Genomic DNA, 17,527 nt, shown 5'->3' on the forward strand with positions numbered 1-17,527 from the left:
ATTTGTGAGTCATACCTAGCCGCTGTACCCATGGAGAAACACGCTGGTTGTCTTAAAATACACTCTGGCAGGGCAGCCATGCAAGAGCTCGTGGCCCGGCGCAGAGCACTGGAGCTGCCCAGGGGACTGGCGTGGTGCGAGCGGGAGAGACGCGTGGGGTGAGGGAATCGACTGGGAAAAAAGGGGAGGTGGGCGGAAAGAAGGAGACGGTGGAAGGTCGTGTTAGATAAAGGATTATGAAAGCCTTTACTTTCTGTCACGTAACACAGACTCCAGTTCAGCGGTGTGGGTAACTCTGAAAAAGTGGTGTTTGTGAGTCCTGTGGCAAAAAAAAAAAGAAGCTACTGCAGTAAACACTTAAGACTGTTTAAACACTATCCAGGTATGGGTCCTTGTAGAATAACTGGCTGGGAAATGGTGGAGGGATGTAGTAGGAGGATGATGTGAGGCTGGCCTTGGCGAGGGCCGTGGAGGAGAGGGAATCTAAGAAAAACAAGCATCCTTTCTCCTGCAAAACCTGTTAACATCTAACGTTACCATGGAGCCCACACTGTCACTAACTGCACTCCATTAATTAATATTATCTAATAATTGGAACGAAGAAGCAGACAGAAGGGTCCACAGTGTGTTTTGGAGGATAAATCCAGGATGTTAAACTAGATTCAGCAGTGAAAACAGGTTTAAAAAGATAAAGATAGAAGCTATGCTGCACATCACGGAGTAAAAGTGATAGAATATACGTGCTAATGCTAGCTAAGGATGTGCTAACATTGTGGTAACGTTCTCTGCAAATGTTAGCTCCACAGGTAGAAACGTATATCTCGTTCCAAAAAAGAAAATGGCTGCTTGTGAAAAGACTCTCCAGTTTAGGAGGTGAGACATTCCGATACAGCAGACAAGGAGGATGTTGTCGTCGCTCCTTATTTTTAGGTTTAAGCAGCTGTTGCTCTCGGTTGGTACCGGATTATCGTTTGTGATTTGTCTCATCTAATGCTTCAAGTCAGGGATTACTGTCATTATTTTACTGAGACTATTCTTATCCCTTGACCTTAAAGATGCTATAATAAATATGTTCTAACTAATGAGTCCAATGACCATATGTGACAGGTGTTACCCATAGTCATAAATCCTACGAGAAATATTACCCGACTCCACAGTTTTCTTCATCTCTTTCAGCATCTTTCAAATCAGTGTTTTGGTTTTCTAGCCCACAACTTCCCTATTCAGCTTCACTCTCATCAGCATCTTTTTACCATACCAGCTATTTTCAGAAACCCCCTGTACCTTATTGTTTATTAACTGGATCCCCATTAGCTGATGCCTTAGCAGCCTCTAATCCTCCTGGGGTCCACAGAAAGGACAAAACATAATACATACAAAACATGAGCATGAAACAGCTGACAGACAAAGTTAGCGACTAGCTGGTGAACACAGTGGAGCATTTAGCAGCTAAAGAGCCAGATACTTTCCTCAGGAGGTGGGGACCAAACCTGGAGCTAAAAGAGAGTTAATATTTGGCGTACACTCCTCTGTGCTCGCTAAATGTGTGAATGAGCCACTGTTTGCGATGCACTTTTGCAAAAGCAACTTTATGAAGTGATACTATGTCAATGTTGTGTTTGCAGGATGTTGTGCTGCCCCTAAAAAACATGCCTTTGTTGCTAAAAGCAGATATTGTTGGAGAAATCAATGAAATGCTCTGTTCATGAACCTTCTACAGATATTGCATCGCCCGTGAACAGTTTGCAGATGAATTGTAAAAACATAATCCTCACAGCACTTCATTTTTTTAAGACCCACAAAAAATGAAAGAAAAAGGTCCAGCGAGGAGGGAACATTTGGGTGGAAAGCGAGCGATCAACTGAGGGCAGATTGTGTCGGCTCGGGGGGAATCTGGCAGCGAGAGGACCTCTCTAGGCAGGAAGTGTCTGCTGATCATCTGTGTGGGAGTGTCTTCATGCAGACAGATGACAGGGAGGGAGGGAGGGAGGGGGACGCACAGGAAGATGAGACTCACTCGTCCCCCCGTCCCCCCGCCCGACGGGGCTGGAAACACACAGAGGGGCGGAGAACATCGGAGCGAGGCTGAAAGTCACAGGTTGTGTGAGGGCAGAGCGATGAAACGCGGCTCCCTCACAGAAGGAGAGGTTGAGTGAGGGACACAGATGGGCAGGAAGAGAGGAGGAGAGAGTGACAGAGAGAGGGAGGGAAAGCTGTCACTCCCCCCCCCGCCCATCCTCCCTGCCGCCTCGGCTGTGTTGGCAGTGCCCTGCTCTGGTGAAGAGAGATTACCAAAGCCCAGCCTGAGGATGCATGTATGGACACAGTCATTACCTCTGCCCTGCGAACAAATGGCATCGCTGTCTGGATACAAACCAATGTCTGTCTGATCCCTCCCATGTCACAGAGCTGCTGAGCCTGGATTTAGCAGGACGGATGTGAAAAAAACCCGTCTTTATAGGCCTCTTTATTGTACTATATTATTTAGTTTATAGGAAATTGCTGTTACAATGCCAGGCGGTGCAGCGACAAATATATCTTCTGACTAGGGCGGCTTTTTTTTTGTGGGCAAATATTTGTTCCATCCCGGGGTGGGGTGTGTAGTTTATGAATTGCTTTTCAAAATGGTTCCTTGGCCAGTCCATAGGCTCACACTCAGTGTGTGTGTGTTCGTTCGTGTGTGTGTGTGTGTGTGTGTGTGTGTCATTGTGCCGGTGTCACGAGAACAATCTGTGCCCTGGCGTCCGGCCACAGACGGCATGGGGTTAGAGCCGGGTTCTGTCAGAACTCGCCGTCGTTTCCGCCAGCCGTCGCTGTGGAGATTGTTGCGAACAGCCAGAGTGGAGCTTGACTGATGTCAAGATATGCTTAGAAGCTAATCATGCAGCAAATAGAGGCGCGGGCATTCCTGCAACAGAAACTGCTCCGGCTCGCCCCCCCCCCCCCCCCCAACCAGTTAAAGCCATTCATGGGAAACGTTTCAGCCCTCTGCCACTCACAGTTCATCTGTGGCTACGCTTCTGAGTGTTGCTCTCACATTAATGGATGGCAAACCCGGCCTGGACAACACTCTGCTGCTCTGTGACTAATTTTTGATGATATCTACTTAGCTTGCCTTGTGTAGGATAAAAAAGATCAGTGTTTTGTGTCTAGGTTGTTGTTTAAGAACCCGCGGACTGTCCCCTCGGTTTTCTGTCTTTTCATATCTGCTGGTTTCCCTCCTCTCACATGGCGAGGATCGATGGTCGCTGTTACCCCGACCGAGAGTCGTGTCGTGTCGCGCCATTTGCTGCGTATTTCTTCCTTCAGATAACATTTCTCTCCATTGCCCTCAGACTCATCAGAATCATCACCTCCGCGTTAAGCAGCGCGTGACGTTTTTTAAAGCACAAACATTACAGTCTCTCACCTTTTTCTTTCGAGCTGCCCGTGGTGCTCGTGGGCCGCTGTATGTGAAAATGCAACAGAAAAGGCCAAGGCAACGCTAATTAACTTCACCTGGCACTCCCACTTACTGCGACCGTGTCTAACCTTTGTGCGCAACCTCGCTTAGTCACCTCTCTTCTTAAACACGCAGGTTGAAATTCTCATTTCATGTCAGTAAGCAGATTACCACCCTCACCCAACACGCCACCACCCCCCCCCCCCCCTCCCGCCTTCTTCTCTTTTTCTTATTATCCTTCTTTAGACTTCAGCAGCAGATTTTCATTCCGGGCGGCCGCAGCACTTTGTGGTGGTAAATCAATAAAACAGTGTCCCCCATAACAGACCTCTGTGTTTTCCTTCCATCGATCCTGTCAGCCCAGATGTATTCAAGAGCAAGCAAGGCGATTACCCTCAGCAATCCCCTCTTTGACGTGTACAGCAGATGACAGGTGCCAGACATCAACTTTGGGTAATTGTGATGCTGAAAGGGGGCGTCGTTAATCATTCTCTCTTGGCCTGAACTACTTACTGTGGTCGTTCCTCGATTCAGCCAAACCCTTTCACCTTGCTGCCACTGGAGCACAGAACACGTTGTCGTGTGTTACATCACATTTCACATCTTATAGATTTAAAGTGTCTTAATGAAATTGGGAGGATTGCGAGCGGTGTGAAATGCGACGGTGAAAGAGCCAAATTCGTATGCAGATGCAGGATTAAGAGAAAATAATCCTCTACTCGTTGCAAACTTTAATTATTTACACAAAATTATTCTAAAATGTTGATAAAATATCTATTCTCCTCGCCTTATTATCTCTGCATGATGAAAATATTAAAATCTATTGCAATTTGTTCGCAACAAGAGCATATTTACTTGAAATCAATCGCACAACTGTGAAGGGACGAAGCTAAACTTTGTTGCTCGTAATCTACCGAGAAAGACATAATCGAGCTCAGAAGTTTAAATTCAATTCACTTATTTCAAGAAGAAGATTACATTTCTATTCCGTTTGATGTGTAGACGTTTATCTACCGGAGAGGAAAACACAAAGCTGTTGGATTCTAGTCAGTATTAGCTAGCCAGCATCTCCTTATGTATTGTAATTCCTGCAGGTTTAATCCTCACACCTCGGCCTTTTCTCAATCAAGGTTTAGCACTTTTGTTACCTGGAGGGTCAAAGTGGTAATTAAAAAAAAAAGCACAATCTGAAAACATAGAGGTTTCGGATTTCTGGGGAATAAGGAGTTGATAGCAACAGAGTACGAGTCTGGGACAAAGTATAAGGACGTCGCCATCTTTAATGGTTCCCTGCAGCAGAGAAATGGGCTCCGGAGAGACAAACAGCTGGGGCGAAGATGGGACGCGGTTCAACAAACCTATAACACCTTCTGGCTGCACAGCATTTCAACAGCAGCTCTGTTAAAGTACATCGGCCATCAAATGTTTCAAATAGACGCTTCACTTCGTGGGAAGAAGAGTCTTTTTAAATGCAAATCACAGCCGCTGTTGCTTTTATATTACTTTGCGGCTGCTCCCCTCTTTGACCCACTACGCTCAATTTAGGCGGCCACCGAAGTGATTTAACGTGTGGCATCTCAGCAGCGTTCCCACTTGTGAATTTGCATCACTGATTTTGTAGTTAGCGGTGGGGGGGGTGGGGGTTCTTCTTCTCTACGACTTGAAACATATTGAGTCGTCTTGAGCTCGACTCCTCAATTTGTCAGCTTTGTGCGGTTGACCCCTTTTAGGTTGTGGGTCAAAGCTATAACTCACACTCTGTGGGTTGGAGCAATCCCATCAGCGAGCCGCTGTGTCCTCATTCCCGTGTTTCCCCAGTGTCCGGCTGCTTTTTGATCAATGGATGGCATTCATACGGTGCTTAGATTAGACTGTGTGATGAGGTTCTGCACTGGTTGGAAGGCAAAATGAAGCATGCCCCTGCTTGTGCGTCCTCCTGTCTAACGGGAGGTCGGCAGTTTGAGCCGAGACGTGCCACCAGGTGTGATTGCCGTTTCAAAACCTAGAACACAGTTGTTGATGAGATGTTTAGGTCTTAAGGCAGCATTGTGAACTACAACCCTTTATCAACCTATTTGTACAGGGGTTTTGATGCAGTCAGGTAGATAGATCCTCCTTCCTTCCTTTTAGCTTGTATGAAAACAAGATTAAAAGTATGTTCAGACAGAAAGCGATGCCTCGTGGCATTCACGAAAATTTGACCCAGGCTGCAACCTCTGAAAAGTGAAGCCAAAGCTGAAGTGCTTTAATCTGCATTCTCTCTAGTGTCCACCAGGGGGCGACTCCTCTGGTTGTATAGAAGTCTATGAGAAAATGACTCTACTTCTCTCTTGATTTATTACCTCAGTAAACATTGTAAACATGAGTTTATGGTCTCAATCTCTAGTTTCAAGTCTTCTTCAATACAGCATGATGTTCATTTAGTAAATGATGGTCCATTTAGAGTCAAACAGACCATAAAGCAGGGGATGCTTTAGGGCGGGGCTTACTGTGATTGACAGGTCTCGACCACAATGTTGTCCGATCTGGGAGTTGTCTTGTGTTTTTGTCTTATAACTTAAACCCTTTCACAGTGTGTTTTCACTTCGTGTTACTTCTGGTTGCATAAAGACGACCAAAAACCAAGATGACAACGGCCAAAATGTCCAATGCGAGGCTTTAAAACAGCAGTCCTCAAACCGATGGGTGACCTCACAATGACTACGTCCCCTTCTTACACTCTACGGGTTTGCCCACTGGATCATTTGTGTTTATTTGCCCCAAACATCCAACAAAGCTAGCTAGTTTTTTAACATTGTGGGAACACCGATTGTGTCTGTGGCTCTCTGAGGCTTTACTAATGCTGCGTTCCAGACAACTCGGAAATCAAACACTGCTGCTAGAAAAATGACAATGCCACTCAAAGACGGAGTTCCTACTTTGTGAACTCGGGGCAAATGTGAATCTCAAGATGGCGTCAGAGGTGAAGTGGACAGACAGACTGACTCACAGACCAACATTTCCATCACCAGAGCAATGCCGTTAGCTTGCCTTAGAATCTGAGCAGTGTTAGTGAAGAACACCTGCAGACTCTTAAGGGGTTCCCTGAACATTAGGAAAAGTGACTATCTGGCATCTTTCTCAAGAACTCGATTGATTTAGCCTGTTGTATATCCTTACTCTAAATGCACTGTTGGGTTGAGAGTATGTCTCAGTTGTAACTTGATAGTGATCATTAAGTGTGCTGCTTCACTTAAGAAAGGAACATAGTATGCAAGTATTAGTTGAATCTATTCACACATATCCTACAGAAATATGAAATAGCTTTCAGCCACATCTAACTGTCTTCCTCAGCAGATGGAGAATGCTCGGTTGTCGTCATGCAATGGATCAAAGCACGGAGCGTCGGTCACATTATAACCCCCGTCTTTGATCGGACACTTGAAAGCTGAGCAAGAGATGCAATTGAAAGCTGATTTCCCTGAAAGGAGACATGTTGTGCTTGTTTCCAGGTTCACTCTTGTTTTTTTGGGTTGTATGTAGGAGTGTGCATCTTTACTTGTAGTACAGCTACGATGTGGGTTTGACATGTTTGGCAGAGATTCAAGAAGTAAACGGAGTACAAATGTTGAAGTGTGTTCTGCACAGCTACTTCATGAAAAGAGATAAACCGAGAACTACGGCTCATTACGTTTCAAGTTATTTTGCACATCCTGCATATTTCCCTCAAACATCTTTCCTGTTCGAGTAATGAAGTCATTTTTGCAACATGTAGCGATACATCAGATATAGATTTAGTTCACTTTGTGCGATGGTGTTTCAAGATTCATGTAAGGTTTTGTAAACGTATGATATGGCTAGTTTTAGATGATGGTATGTTAACTGGAGGCAACAGTCACTAATGCTAACTCCATTAGCTCCCGTCCACACCAACTACGTGACACCAACGTCATTCTACTATTGGCTCGCTAGCCTTGTTAGAAGTGGAAACCAACGTCGGATATATTCGTTTGAGATTAACAAAACATTCTTGCGACATTATTTGGCTTCTTTTTAAAAGTTATGTATTGTTTTTTTATTATTATTACAGTATTGTCGACATAAAAAATGATCAATACAACATTTAAAGGCACAGTTTCTGAATACTGGCTGTGTGTATTTCTCCATGGATTGAGCATTTCAATGCTTTCACAGTATTTTTACAGCACTTAGACCTACGTTTTGATCAAAGACATGACAATCTCACTTTTTACTATACGGGACTGTTGGGTTTCATATTTGTATATGCTGTTAGGTGGTGAAGACACAACAAGTTCTCACCAGGAGGGAAGTGTGAGAGAACGCTTACAAGGTTGTGCTGCCACTTCATAAAAACAAGTGCTGCAAAGACATTCCTGCAGTAAGTCTTCATTGATATGTTGGGAGAAGAAAGTGACAGCGCAGCACGTTGCCCAGGTAACAGACCCAATATAGGCTCCGTCAAATACCGCATTACATAATGTGAGCATGTTCTGAGATGATCAATCGAGAAGCTAATGTGAAAAATATGAAAAATGTATCGCTTGTTTGTTTTGCAGACTAGCGCCTGCCTGTGTTTTCAGTCAGACCTTCAATTTATTAATTAATGGGACGAATATCTCTGTTTGTATGGGAAACCCATTTTAAATCAAACCCATATGACAAATAATATCCATTGCTGTCATTTATTCATGTTGTTATTCTTTGATTGGATATTTCTGTAAATGACAAACGATATTCTGTCAGAGCCTGCACACATAACTGACGCAAATATGATGTTTGCAAGTGAAAATGTTGGCAGTGTTGGCACTGTGAAGTGAAACAAGTTAGTGTTGGCATTAAAGGAATACTTTGATATTCTAGGAAACACGATTATTCGCTCGAGATGAGGAGATTGATGCTCATGTCTTCATGTTCAATATGACGTTACAGCCAGCTGCAAGTTAGCTTCATTCAGCACGGAGACACATCTTTCCGCTAATCTAAGCTACCCAGCTGCTTGAAGTAGTTTAGCGTAGAGAAATGAGAGTTTTATCGATCTTCTCATCTAACTCTCGGGCATGAAGGCGAATAAGCAAGTTTCCTCAAAATGTCAAACTTTTCCCTGAAGCTCAAAATATATCTGATCCATATCTCTGACCCTGGCAAGCTCTGTAATTCTCATCTAGCACATGTTACACAGTGCATCGTGGGATTGCTAGCAAAAATGTATTTTTTTTGCTGAACTGAGGTCATGTAGAGACACACTGTGAAAACCACGCCACCTGGAGGGGAAACGATCGGCCGCAATATGCAACCAAGAGCTGAATCGCTAACAAAATGCCTGCTGCTAGATAGAAACATGTCAAAAGATTATTTTAGCATCTTGTGTCTACCACGGGGCAGTTGATAGCTAAAATGATGATGGGAAAAGTTAGCTGCTAGCAAGCTAATGTTAGCTCCGTGTTATCTGATTTATCCACATTCCACCATTAGTTGCATGCTCTCGAAATGCTTTCGTTTAACTTGCAGAGATATAGTTTGCCTAAAACTGACATTTGGACGAAATGCTTGCTGCACATGTAACGTTGCACACACTGAGTTTTATTTTCCCCATTTTTTCCTGCTGATGCCTCACTTTTGTCTTTCTAAAGACTCGGCTTTTTTTGGTTCGGCAGCTTATAAATACTTAGTTCTGGGTTCTTTACCCTGTTGGTTGTGCATCCAACCACACAGCAGCTTTCAGGCATCGTCCTGTTGTTTTCTAGCAGACAAGGAAACACCTTCACACAATGCAAAGTCAATGGAGAGCGATGAATTGTTTTTCCCCTTCAGTGTTGGCGCGACTTAAATGTGCTCCGTCTCTATTGGCACACATTTAGCACTCAAATGGAACGGCCCTTTTTTAGTAAATAGGGAGTGATTTCAAACAGTCATTTGAAAAAAATGAGATTAGTCAGAACAGTCACCACGGCAACGACGCATGATGCTGCACCAGAATGGCACCAACACATGAGTAAACGTTCCCCCCCCCAACCCCACCTGTTCTCCATCAAGATCCCGCAGATCAGCTATGCGTCAACGGCCCCGGAGTTGAGCGATGACCGGCGCTACGACTTCTTCTCTCGGGTGGTTCCCCCGGACTCCTTCCAGGCCCAGGCCATGGTGGACATCATCCGAGCCCTGGGCTGGACCTACGTCTCCACCATCGCCTCGGAGGGCAGCTACGGAGAGAAGGGAGTGGAGGCCTTCACACAGCTCTCCAAAGAAGCAGGTAAGGAAAGGTGATCCGTAAAACAGAATTATAGTAGATGTATATGTTTTCTTTAAAGATGCATTCCTATGATTTAAACATAAACCTTTTCACCAGAGTGAGATCACTTTTTGCATTTCCAATTCATCGTAAAATCTGTTTTTGGTGGATGAATTATTGATCCGTTTGGCAACCCCCTGCTTTAATCCCCCTGTGAGTTGTGGAGAGTTGCTGGAAATGTTGACGGAGAAAGCGCTTTTAGAGAGGATGCCATGTCACAGTAATGAGCACGGCCTGTAACCGTGTCACTGTCGCTCTATGTAAATACATCTGAATGTAACCATTGGGCTTTTCTTTTCTGCTGCGAGCTCCATCAGAAAAATGAATTGTTTGTCTTCTCTAAGAGGAGAGAGAACGGTCTGGCAACGGGTCATTGGGGAGATATGAGTTTTGTTTTACACTCTGCCTTTTCTGTTCCACTCAACCTCTTTTTTTCTTATTTTGATCCCTGCTAGTGAGCGTGCAGGGCTCGGAGGATGGTAATGATGGTCAGTCAGTTCAATGCACCCTGGTCTGGTCGTGTGTGTGAAGCAGCAGGGTTTAGAAACGAAACCTGCCCTCTTTGGTGAACGTCTCTAGCGATTTCTCTCAGAAACCATATGATTAAACAGAGAGAGCCGAACCACTGAATGGACACGAATCAAGCTATTAGAATCTCGTTCGTTAGATCCTTTAATTTAACGTTAATGGTGATTGTTTAACATGGCAAAGATTTAGCATCTAAGTTAAGTTTACATTTGGGTTTTCTTGGGAGCGTAGAATAAGGTTGAAGAGTATTTAACAACAGACATTTGCGTTCAGAGAAGCTGCTTTTGCTTTTGTAAGCGGGCTGAAAATTGTGCACATGCTCGACTCACCTGCTTTTTTTTTTTTTTCGAACCGATGCCGTTGTCGGCATGTGGTGGTCCATGTGAATCAGCAGTCACTGCTGTCGCTCTACGAGTACAGCGGGTCGGCTATCCGTGTCAAATCATGTGGTTAACAATCTGCTGCCGCAGTATTTCTGCAACATGAGGACAGGGAAACGTTCTTTTAATACAATACGCTGAGTTTTGAAATGATTGGCCGTGAGTGCAGCTATGTTTTTAATGCACCAGAGTTGGTACCATGCTGCTGTGTATTCAGAACTCAAATCCCTTTTTTTTTGTATTTCTGAAATGACCAATTCAAGAGAATTGTTACCTGGGCTGTAAAAATAAAAATGTGCAGCGAGGGATCCCCGTCTCTCCTAATGTACGGAAACCTCTAGAATGAGGAGAGCTAATGATATCCCACAGGCACTGATCAGAAGTCCGGCGTGCATGAATGTTTCATCTGCGTGCATTCGTGTCCAGTGTGATCACTGAAGCTTTAGGAAGCTGTTTGTGGTTGTGTGATTTGCGTCGACAGAGAGTGAGGAAGTAGCTTGTGTAGAAACACATTTTGGATGTTTCAAATTCCTCTTTTATCGTGCAGATAAACACAGTTTCCTCTCGCTGGTGGTTTTTCTCAGATGCATTTTCCAACTGATGTTTCTTGTTTTTTCTTATGCAAAGAGCAGTAAACACGCCGCTATTATTATGAGTGTGAATTATGCGCCATTGTTGCTGTTGACTCATCCTATTACGACTGAGCTGCAGTTCACTTTGCAATATTTTGTATTCATATACAAATGGGAATTATTTCCTCTAAAGAAAAAGAACTCCAGTACCCAAGGCATCTTATCTTTAATAAACACATTAATTATGTAATAGCAGAACTGTACATTCACAGGAATTCATTCAAAGGCCCCGGTTCTGCACCAGAACAGACTGGATTGGATTGAATTGAATGAGAAGCAAACACCCCGGTGAATATGGAAAGAGAGAATATATTTGGAAAATACATACACACAAAAAACTGCGGAACAACAAAAACAACAACATTTCTGGGTGGATGTTGTTCGTGTCTCTGCAAGCTGATCCGCGAGGCCTTGAGACTTCTCGTGGCCGCCCTGTTCGGCTGCAGTGAAATGTCAGATGCATTAGTGGGATTCTCGCTTTACAACTTCAAGGAGAACCGTCTAGCGGACTAATGCAATATGGCTACCCATTACCCCAAGCTGAGACTGGAGTGATGGTCAGCCCGTATTGATCTCTTCTGGGGTTTTCTTTTTTTTTTCCCTATTGTCTCTCTCCCTGCTAAGCCACTGTTCCCATTGTGCGCCTTCATCCTGGCTCCAGGTGAAGCTGGCAGAGATACATCTTGTTTGTATTTTTGTTCTGTGTCTGTCTGGACTCAGGCCAGAGCGATGGAGTTCAGTGTTCGCATTTGATGAAAGAGACTCGCATTTGAGGGAAAAACCTCCCACAAAGTATCACTGTGGAATTGATTGCAGCTAAGTTGCCAACACGCTGCGTTCTTAGATCTAGTCTGAGCTGTGTGTGTGGTGTGTGTGTGTGTGTGTGTGGGGGGGGGGGGGGGGGGGGGATAAAAGATCTGCCGGTTAAGAATAGCACCATTATTTAGCAGCAGGAGAGGACCGGGGAGGATGTGTGATGCATCTGCAAACACGATAAAATAGACCACGATACTTCTGCGTGACCTTTTCGACATTGCCAAGTCCCAGACCGGCAGTGGAAGGGCACACAGATGTGGAATATGAATGTCAAATGCATGTCAGCCCATTTTGATGTGCTCCCACGTGTTGAGGCGTGGAGGTTTGAGATAGCGGGTTTGCCTTTTGACAGGCGGGGTGATAAATATAATCATGGCTCCCCTGGAGGTTCGGGCCTGGAGGGTGTTCAGCAGGCGGGCGGGGGGTCGAATCCATCAAGGACCTTCTAATTTAAAAGGTTTTGTATTTCACTAAGCAAAATGGCAAAGCTGGATTCCTCGCCCTGGAGTGCAGTTTCAGAACCGAGGGCATTGAGGATGAATAATTGAAGCAGTTAATGCAGTGCATGACCTATGGCACTCTGAGAGATAAGCGGGGAACTTCCAAGGGCCTGATGAATTTAGCTATCGTGATCATTTAATTATCATTTAGCTGTCTTTGATATATGAATCAAATGTGGGGCAGAGGGGAAGAGTTCACGGTGCATGTAGTTTGGATATTATGTTGTAGGATCATAGATAAAGGAACAAAGTGCAGCTAAGATGTGTCACAAACTAATGGATTTAGATTTAAGATGAACTTTCTCTGTATCCTCCTCACTAGCTGTGAGGCTTAGCTTGAAACGACCTAGTTTACTTCTTGTCTGGATATGTTCGGACACTTAAGATAATCGCATTATTTCAGACGGCCTCTCCCAGAAAACATTCATAGTGTTGCTCTCAGTTGTTCACAACAAAACAACAACAACAACAAAAAGACAGCTTAGCCATTGGAGAAGTGCGTGTTAATGTTCCAAAGCTGTTCGACCATCCGACAAGCAGTTCTGATGACGTTTACCGGCGTCTTAAAGGTGCAGTGTGTAGGATTTGGCGCCACCTAGCGGTGAGGCGGCAGATCGCAATTAACTGAAACTTCTCCCGTTTATTGTTAAGATATTCAATCAAACTATCTTCATTTGATTTGACAGTCAGTGTTTTACAAATGCTACAAACGTAGCGAAAACACAACTATTCTTATTTTCAGGTGATTATACGCAAAAGAAAACGTACTGATTAACATATATTTTGCATCTCTGCCAATAGATCCCCCTACATGACGCACACTGTTGCTTTAAGTGACATTCAGGAGGTACATCATTGCTATACAATCCTTTTTCTTGGCTAAGACCATGACAGGTTGGAGAAAAATGCTCTCTTTTTCCCAGAGCCTGACATTTAACTGTCTCACACATCACACATCTCCAGCCGAGACGGACACGCAGCTCTTCTTTAAACCCTCCCTTTGAGTCAAGGACTCTTTTTCAAGTCCAAACACTGCCTTCCAGTGACAGGTGAGGGCGTTCCGACCCGTGGCACAGCACTCTGGAAGTACAGATACGACACTTGCGTTTCCATCATGCCTGCCTACCTGACTAACTGACCGTCTGACTGACTGACAGATGAGGTATTCTGCAGGCTCTCAATAATTTAGCCTGGCGCTGTACAGCCGCTGGTCGGCAGCCTTTGGGGCATTCTTAAGGCCGCAGCGTGTTGGTTTCTCTGCTCTTGTCTCTCTTAAAGATGGGATCTGCTTGAAATGCTTCTTATGTCCATCAGTGGCTCCTGCGGTCTATGTCTATACTACTCTGTGTTGACTGTTGTGACCTATGATATGTCTCTTTTCAGAGCTGTTTTTTACCATTATAACTCTTCACACGAGTCTGCAGGGTTTGTTTTTTTGTCATAATGAATATAATGTATTTTCATGAGGCTTAAGTTCCCTCTCTGGATTTAATGAGTGTTTGTACCTGCAGACATAAAAAACCCTGGAACTGAAAGGCGCCGCTAATACGGCAGAATCAGATATTTTACAGCGCTAGATTTTCCTAAAACAGAAACCTAGAAGTGCAGTGTCAAACTGAGGCTTTCGAGCTAAAAATCAGCTGAAACGCAGCTTTTGTGTCGTCCCTTGGAGACTTACAACGCCGGCTGCTCGGCAACAAATGATACCAAGCGTGTTACACTTTATAACGGGATACCACAAAACCCTTAAGCAACAGCTCGGCCATTTGTCGGATCTCCATTTTTATGTTTTGTCCACTTAGGGAGGATAACAGCAGCCACCCCAGAGGTTTTCTTTTTTTTTGCAAATGCAAAATGTTTTCTCTCTCGCAGCGAGAAATATCCCTCGTTCCGTCTGCTGATACTTGAAAAATAAATAAAATAGTTGCGAGGAGATTCAGCACTTGTCATTTTTCTATCTTCTGTCTTTTTGAAATGCCACAATAAACCGTGACTGGAGATATGTGATCTGCCAGCTAAGAGCTGTTTCTATCAAAGTAATGAGCCTGAGGAGACCGGCAATTAGGAGATTCCTTCCATTGCTCCGTCTACTCGGGGAAACTCAAACTGAAAGGTTATTGGGTAGGCTATTAAAAAGGCTTGAGTGGGAGAAATTTTAATTGGTTTTGAGTAGAGCTTTGCTGTTGACTCAGGACGCAGGCTGCTGCATCAAATCTAGGCCTACAGTAGCTCTCGCACAGGTGATCACATTATCTGTTTATCCAAAGCGCCTCAAAGGTTATCTTGTCCTCCGCACCTGTAATTACCACACCAGAGCGCAGCAAAACTCTTTTCATTATTCATTTTTTTTTTTTTTTAATGAAAGATATAATTCTGCTTCGCCGCTCGATAATAAGCTGCTGAATATAACCCCAGAAGACAACAATATCCAGCAAACGGCTAAAAGCCAATTGTGATAATATACTGTGCCGAATATGTAGCAACTATTTAGCAACTCACGGAAGCAATCAGTACCCTTCCTCCTGCACAAACTCATTAGCGGTCACCTGTCTGAGAATGATTTATTGTCAGTATTAATATCCTCTTTGTTTGTTGGTGCCCGGCTGTGCTATCTGATTGGTTCAGGGTCCAACAAGACATGCTTGATAATGACTTTAAATGGAAAAGTCAATGGCGAGCTGCTGGATTCGCTCAAATCCATAATGTGAAATCTGTCGCTTTACGACCCCCCGTCGGTGTGGACTGTTGGATTTCTTTACAGCAGATATGTTTATGACTGTGAAATGAGTTTGCTGCTCAGTCTGCAGGCGCAGTTTGAGCGTCGCATCGCATCGCACGCCGCTGTGGCTTTCAGATCGCCGCCTCAATGTAAATGCGCGACACTGTAAGAATCGTCAATGAGAGTCTTATAGCAAGCATGACGTCACCATCAAAATCTCACTATTGTGTTCAGATTTTTTCCCATTTCCATATGGGTGAGATTTCCATAACCCCAGGCTTTTGTGTGTGTGTGTGTGTGTGTGTGTGTGTGTGTGTGTGTGTGTGTGTGTGTGTGTGTGTGTGTGTGTGTGTGTGTGTGTGTGTGTGTGTACATCTGTGTGTGAGAGTGAGTGAATGGGCGAGATCCTCCCAGAGGCCTCACCGTTTCTCACCCGTCTCCCATTAATAAAGGTGGAATCTGCATCGCCCAGTCTTTGAAAATTCCCCACAACCCCAAGCTGGAGGATTACGACAAAGCCATCCAACAACTGCTGGAAACGCAGCACTCGCGGGCAGTCATCATCTTCGCCAGTGAAGAAGATATACGGTGAGGAGCGCCGCGCATTCTGGCTTCGCCTCCGTGTCGCACGGGGCGCGCTGATGGCTTGCCATGTTGACGTCTTTAATCTCCGAGTAGCAGCTCCCGCAGACAGGCCAGAGGCGCAGATTTACCAATGCGCACACACACAAACGCACCTTCAACAACGCAAACACAAACCCCGCCTCGGAGGAGACGTGCAAAATACAGATCACAACAAAGCAACAGAGAGATACTGTTTCATTTACAATGAATGCCCCGTGGAAAGTATTTATGTAAAGAAACAAAGAATCAAACATTTAGTGCTTGTATATTTAGAATGCATGCTCGTGAAATGTAGAAGAAACGATAAGTGGCAGACCTGGAGATCAATGCTTCTCACTCCTTGTTGTCTTTAGATAAAACACACAAAACATATATAAACAAACAAAATAGCAGTAGCTCCTCGGCTTCCCCTCTCTGACCTCTTAATGAGATGAGCTGTACACGGCAGAGCTGTGGTGTCCGAGCTACTCCTTAAAGCTGGCTGTGTCCTTGTGTAATAGATATTGGATTGCATGCACCCCCTGAGCTATATCTCCTAATTCACACACGGTCGTCCTTGCAGGGGAGTTCTCAATTCCTCCAAGAGGGCCAATCAAGTGGGCCATTTCCTGTGGATTGGATCCGACAGCTGGGGGGCCAAGAGCAGCCCGATCCACCAGCTCGAGGACGTAGCGGTGGGAGCGGTCACTATACTGCCCAAACGCTCCTCCATTGAAGGTACGCACACACAGGCTGTGGTTTTTTTATTTTTTTACTTTTCATTTTGTTGAGAGGAATCGCCTTCGGTCGTCTTTTATTTTTTTTCTTAAGTGTGTAATTATTTGGAGAAAAATTTCAACAAAAAACAATGATTAATTTCTCGGGTCACTTGGGGTCAAACGTGACCCTGACGTATCATCACCCTTTAAGTCTATATTTACTCACCCAGAGCAACGTAAACATTCATTTGGAGTCATTTTTTACTCGTAATAGTCCAAGAGAAACCCTCTTAGCTTTGTTTTGGGTCAAGTATACACTAAGTCGATTCTTAGTCGACTAACACACGATGTTGACGACTAAGCGATTATTTGATTTAATTGACAGATCTGCAAAAACGCAGTCTCCACTAAGAATTACACAGAACCATGAACATTTAACATGCAATAATTGTTTGTTTACGACTGCGCAACAAGCTTTAAACGTGGCTTACTGTGATTGACAGGTCACTACTATTGTCCGGTCTGGTAGTTGTTCATGTGTTTGTCTTCAAACGTTAACCCTTTCACTTTAGGAAAGTTAATTGTAACATTTTCACCTAAAAATGTCTTATTCAGCGTTCGGTTGTACTCTCGTAGCTCCACCCTCTCGTGTCACTTCTGTTTGCAAAAGACAAAGCGAAAACCAAGATGGCGACGCCCAAAATGCTAAACTCAAGCTATAAAACGCCACAAACCAATGTGTGACGTCATGGTAACTACGTCCACTTCTTATTCACAGTACATGTATGCAGGCAATAAAACCCAAACAATGAGCTAAAAGATGCTGAACTGCAGACTCGGCTGTTAATTCTCTGTGGGTTCAGGACTTCGAATGACCCCTCTCACATTCCACGTACATT

At 44.3% G+C, this 17,527-nt stretch overlaps 1 protein-coding gene across 1 annotated transcript in view; it reads left to right on the forward strand.

The window, feature by feature from the left end:
* LOC306707406 (metabotropic glutamate receptor 7-like) overlaps positions 1 to 17,527 on the forward strand; it is a gene marked incomplete at both ends in the record, with an annotated part of 61,287 nt that overhangs the window by 17,580 nt on the left and 26,180 nt on the right. Inside the window, 3 exons of the mRNA XM_079174854.1 lie at positions 9,476 to 9,692; positions 15,759 to 15,894; positions 16,493 to 16,647. Coding sequence (XP_079030980.1) covers positions 9,476 to 9,692; positions 15,759 to 15,894; positions 16,493 to 16,647 — 508 coding nt within the window. The remainder of the gene's footprint in view (positions 1 to 9,475; positions 9,693 to 15,758; positions 15,895 to 16,492; positions 16,648 to 17,527) is intronic.

This window comes from Pholis gunnellus (assembly GCF_910591455.1).
Source record: "Pholis gunnellus genome assembly, chromosome: 2".
NCBI lineage: Eukaryota > Metazoa > Chordata > Actinopteri > Perciformes > Pholidae > Pholis > Pholis gunnellus.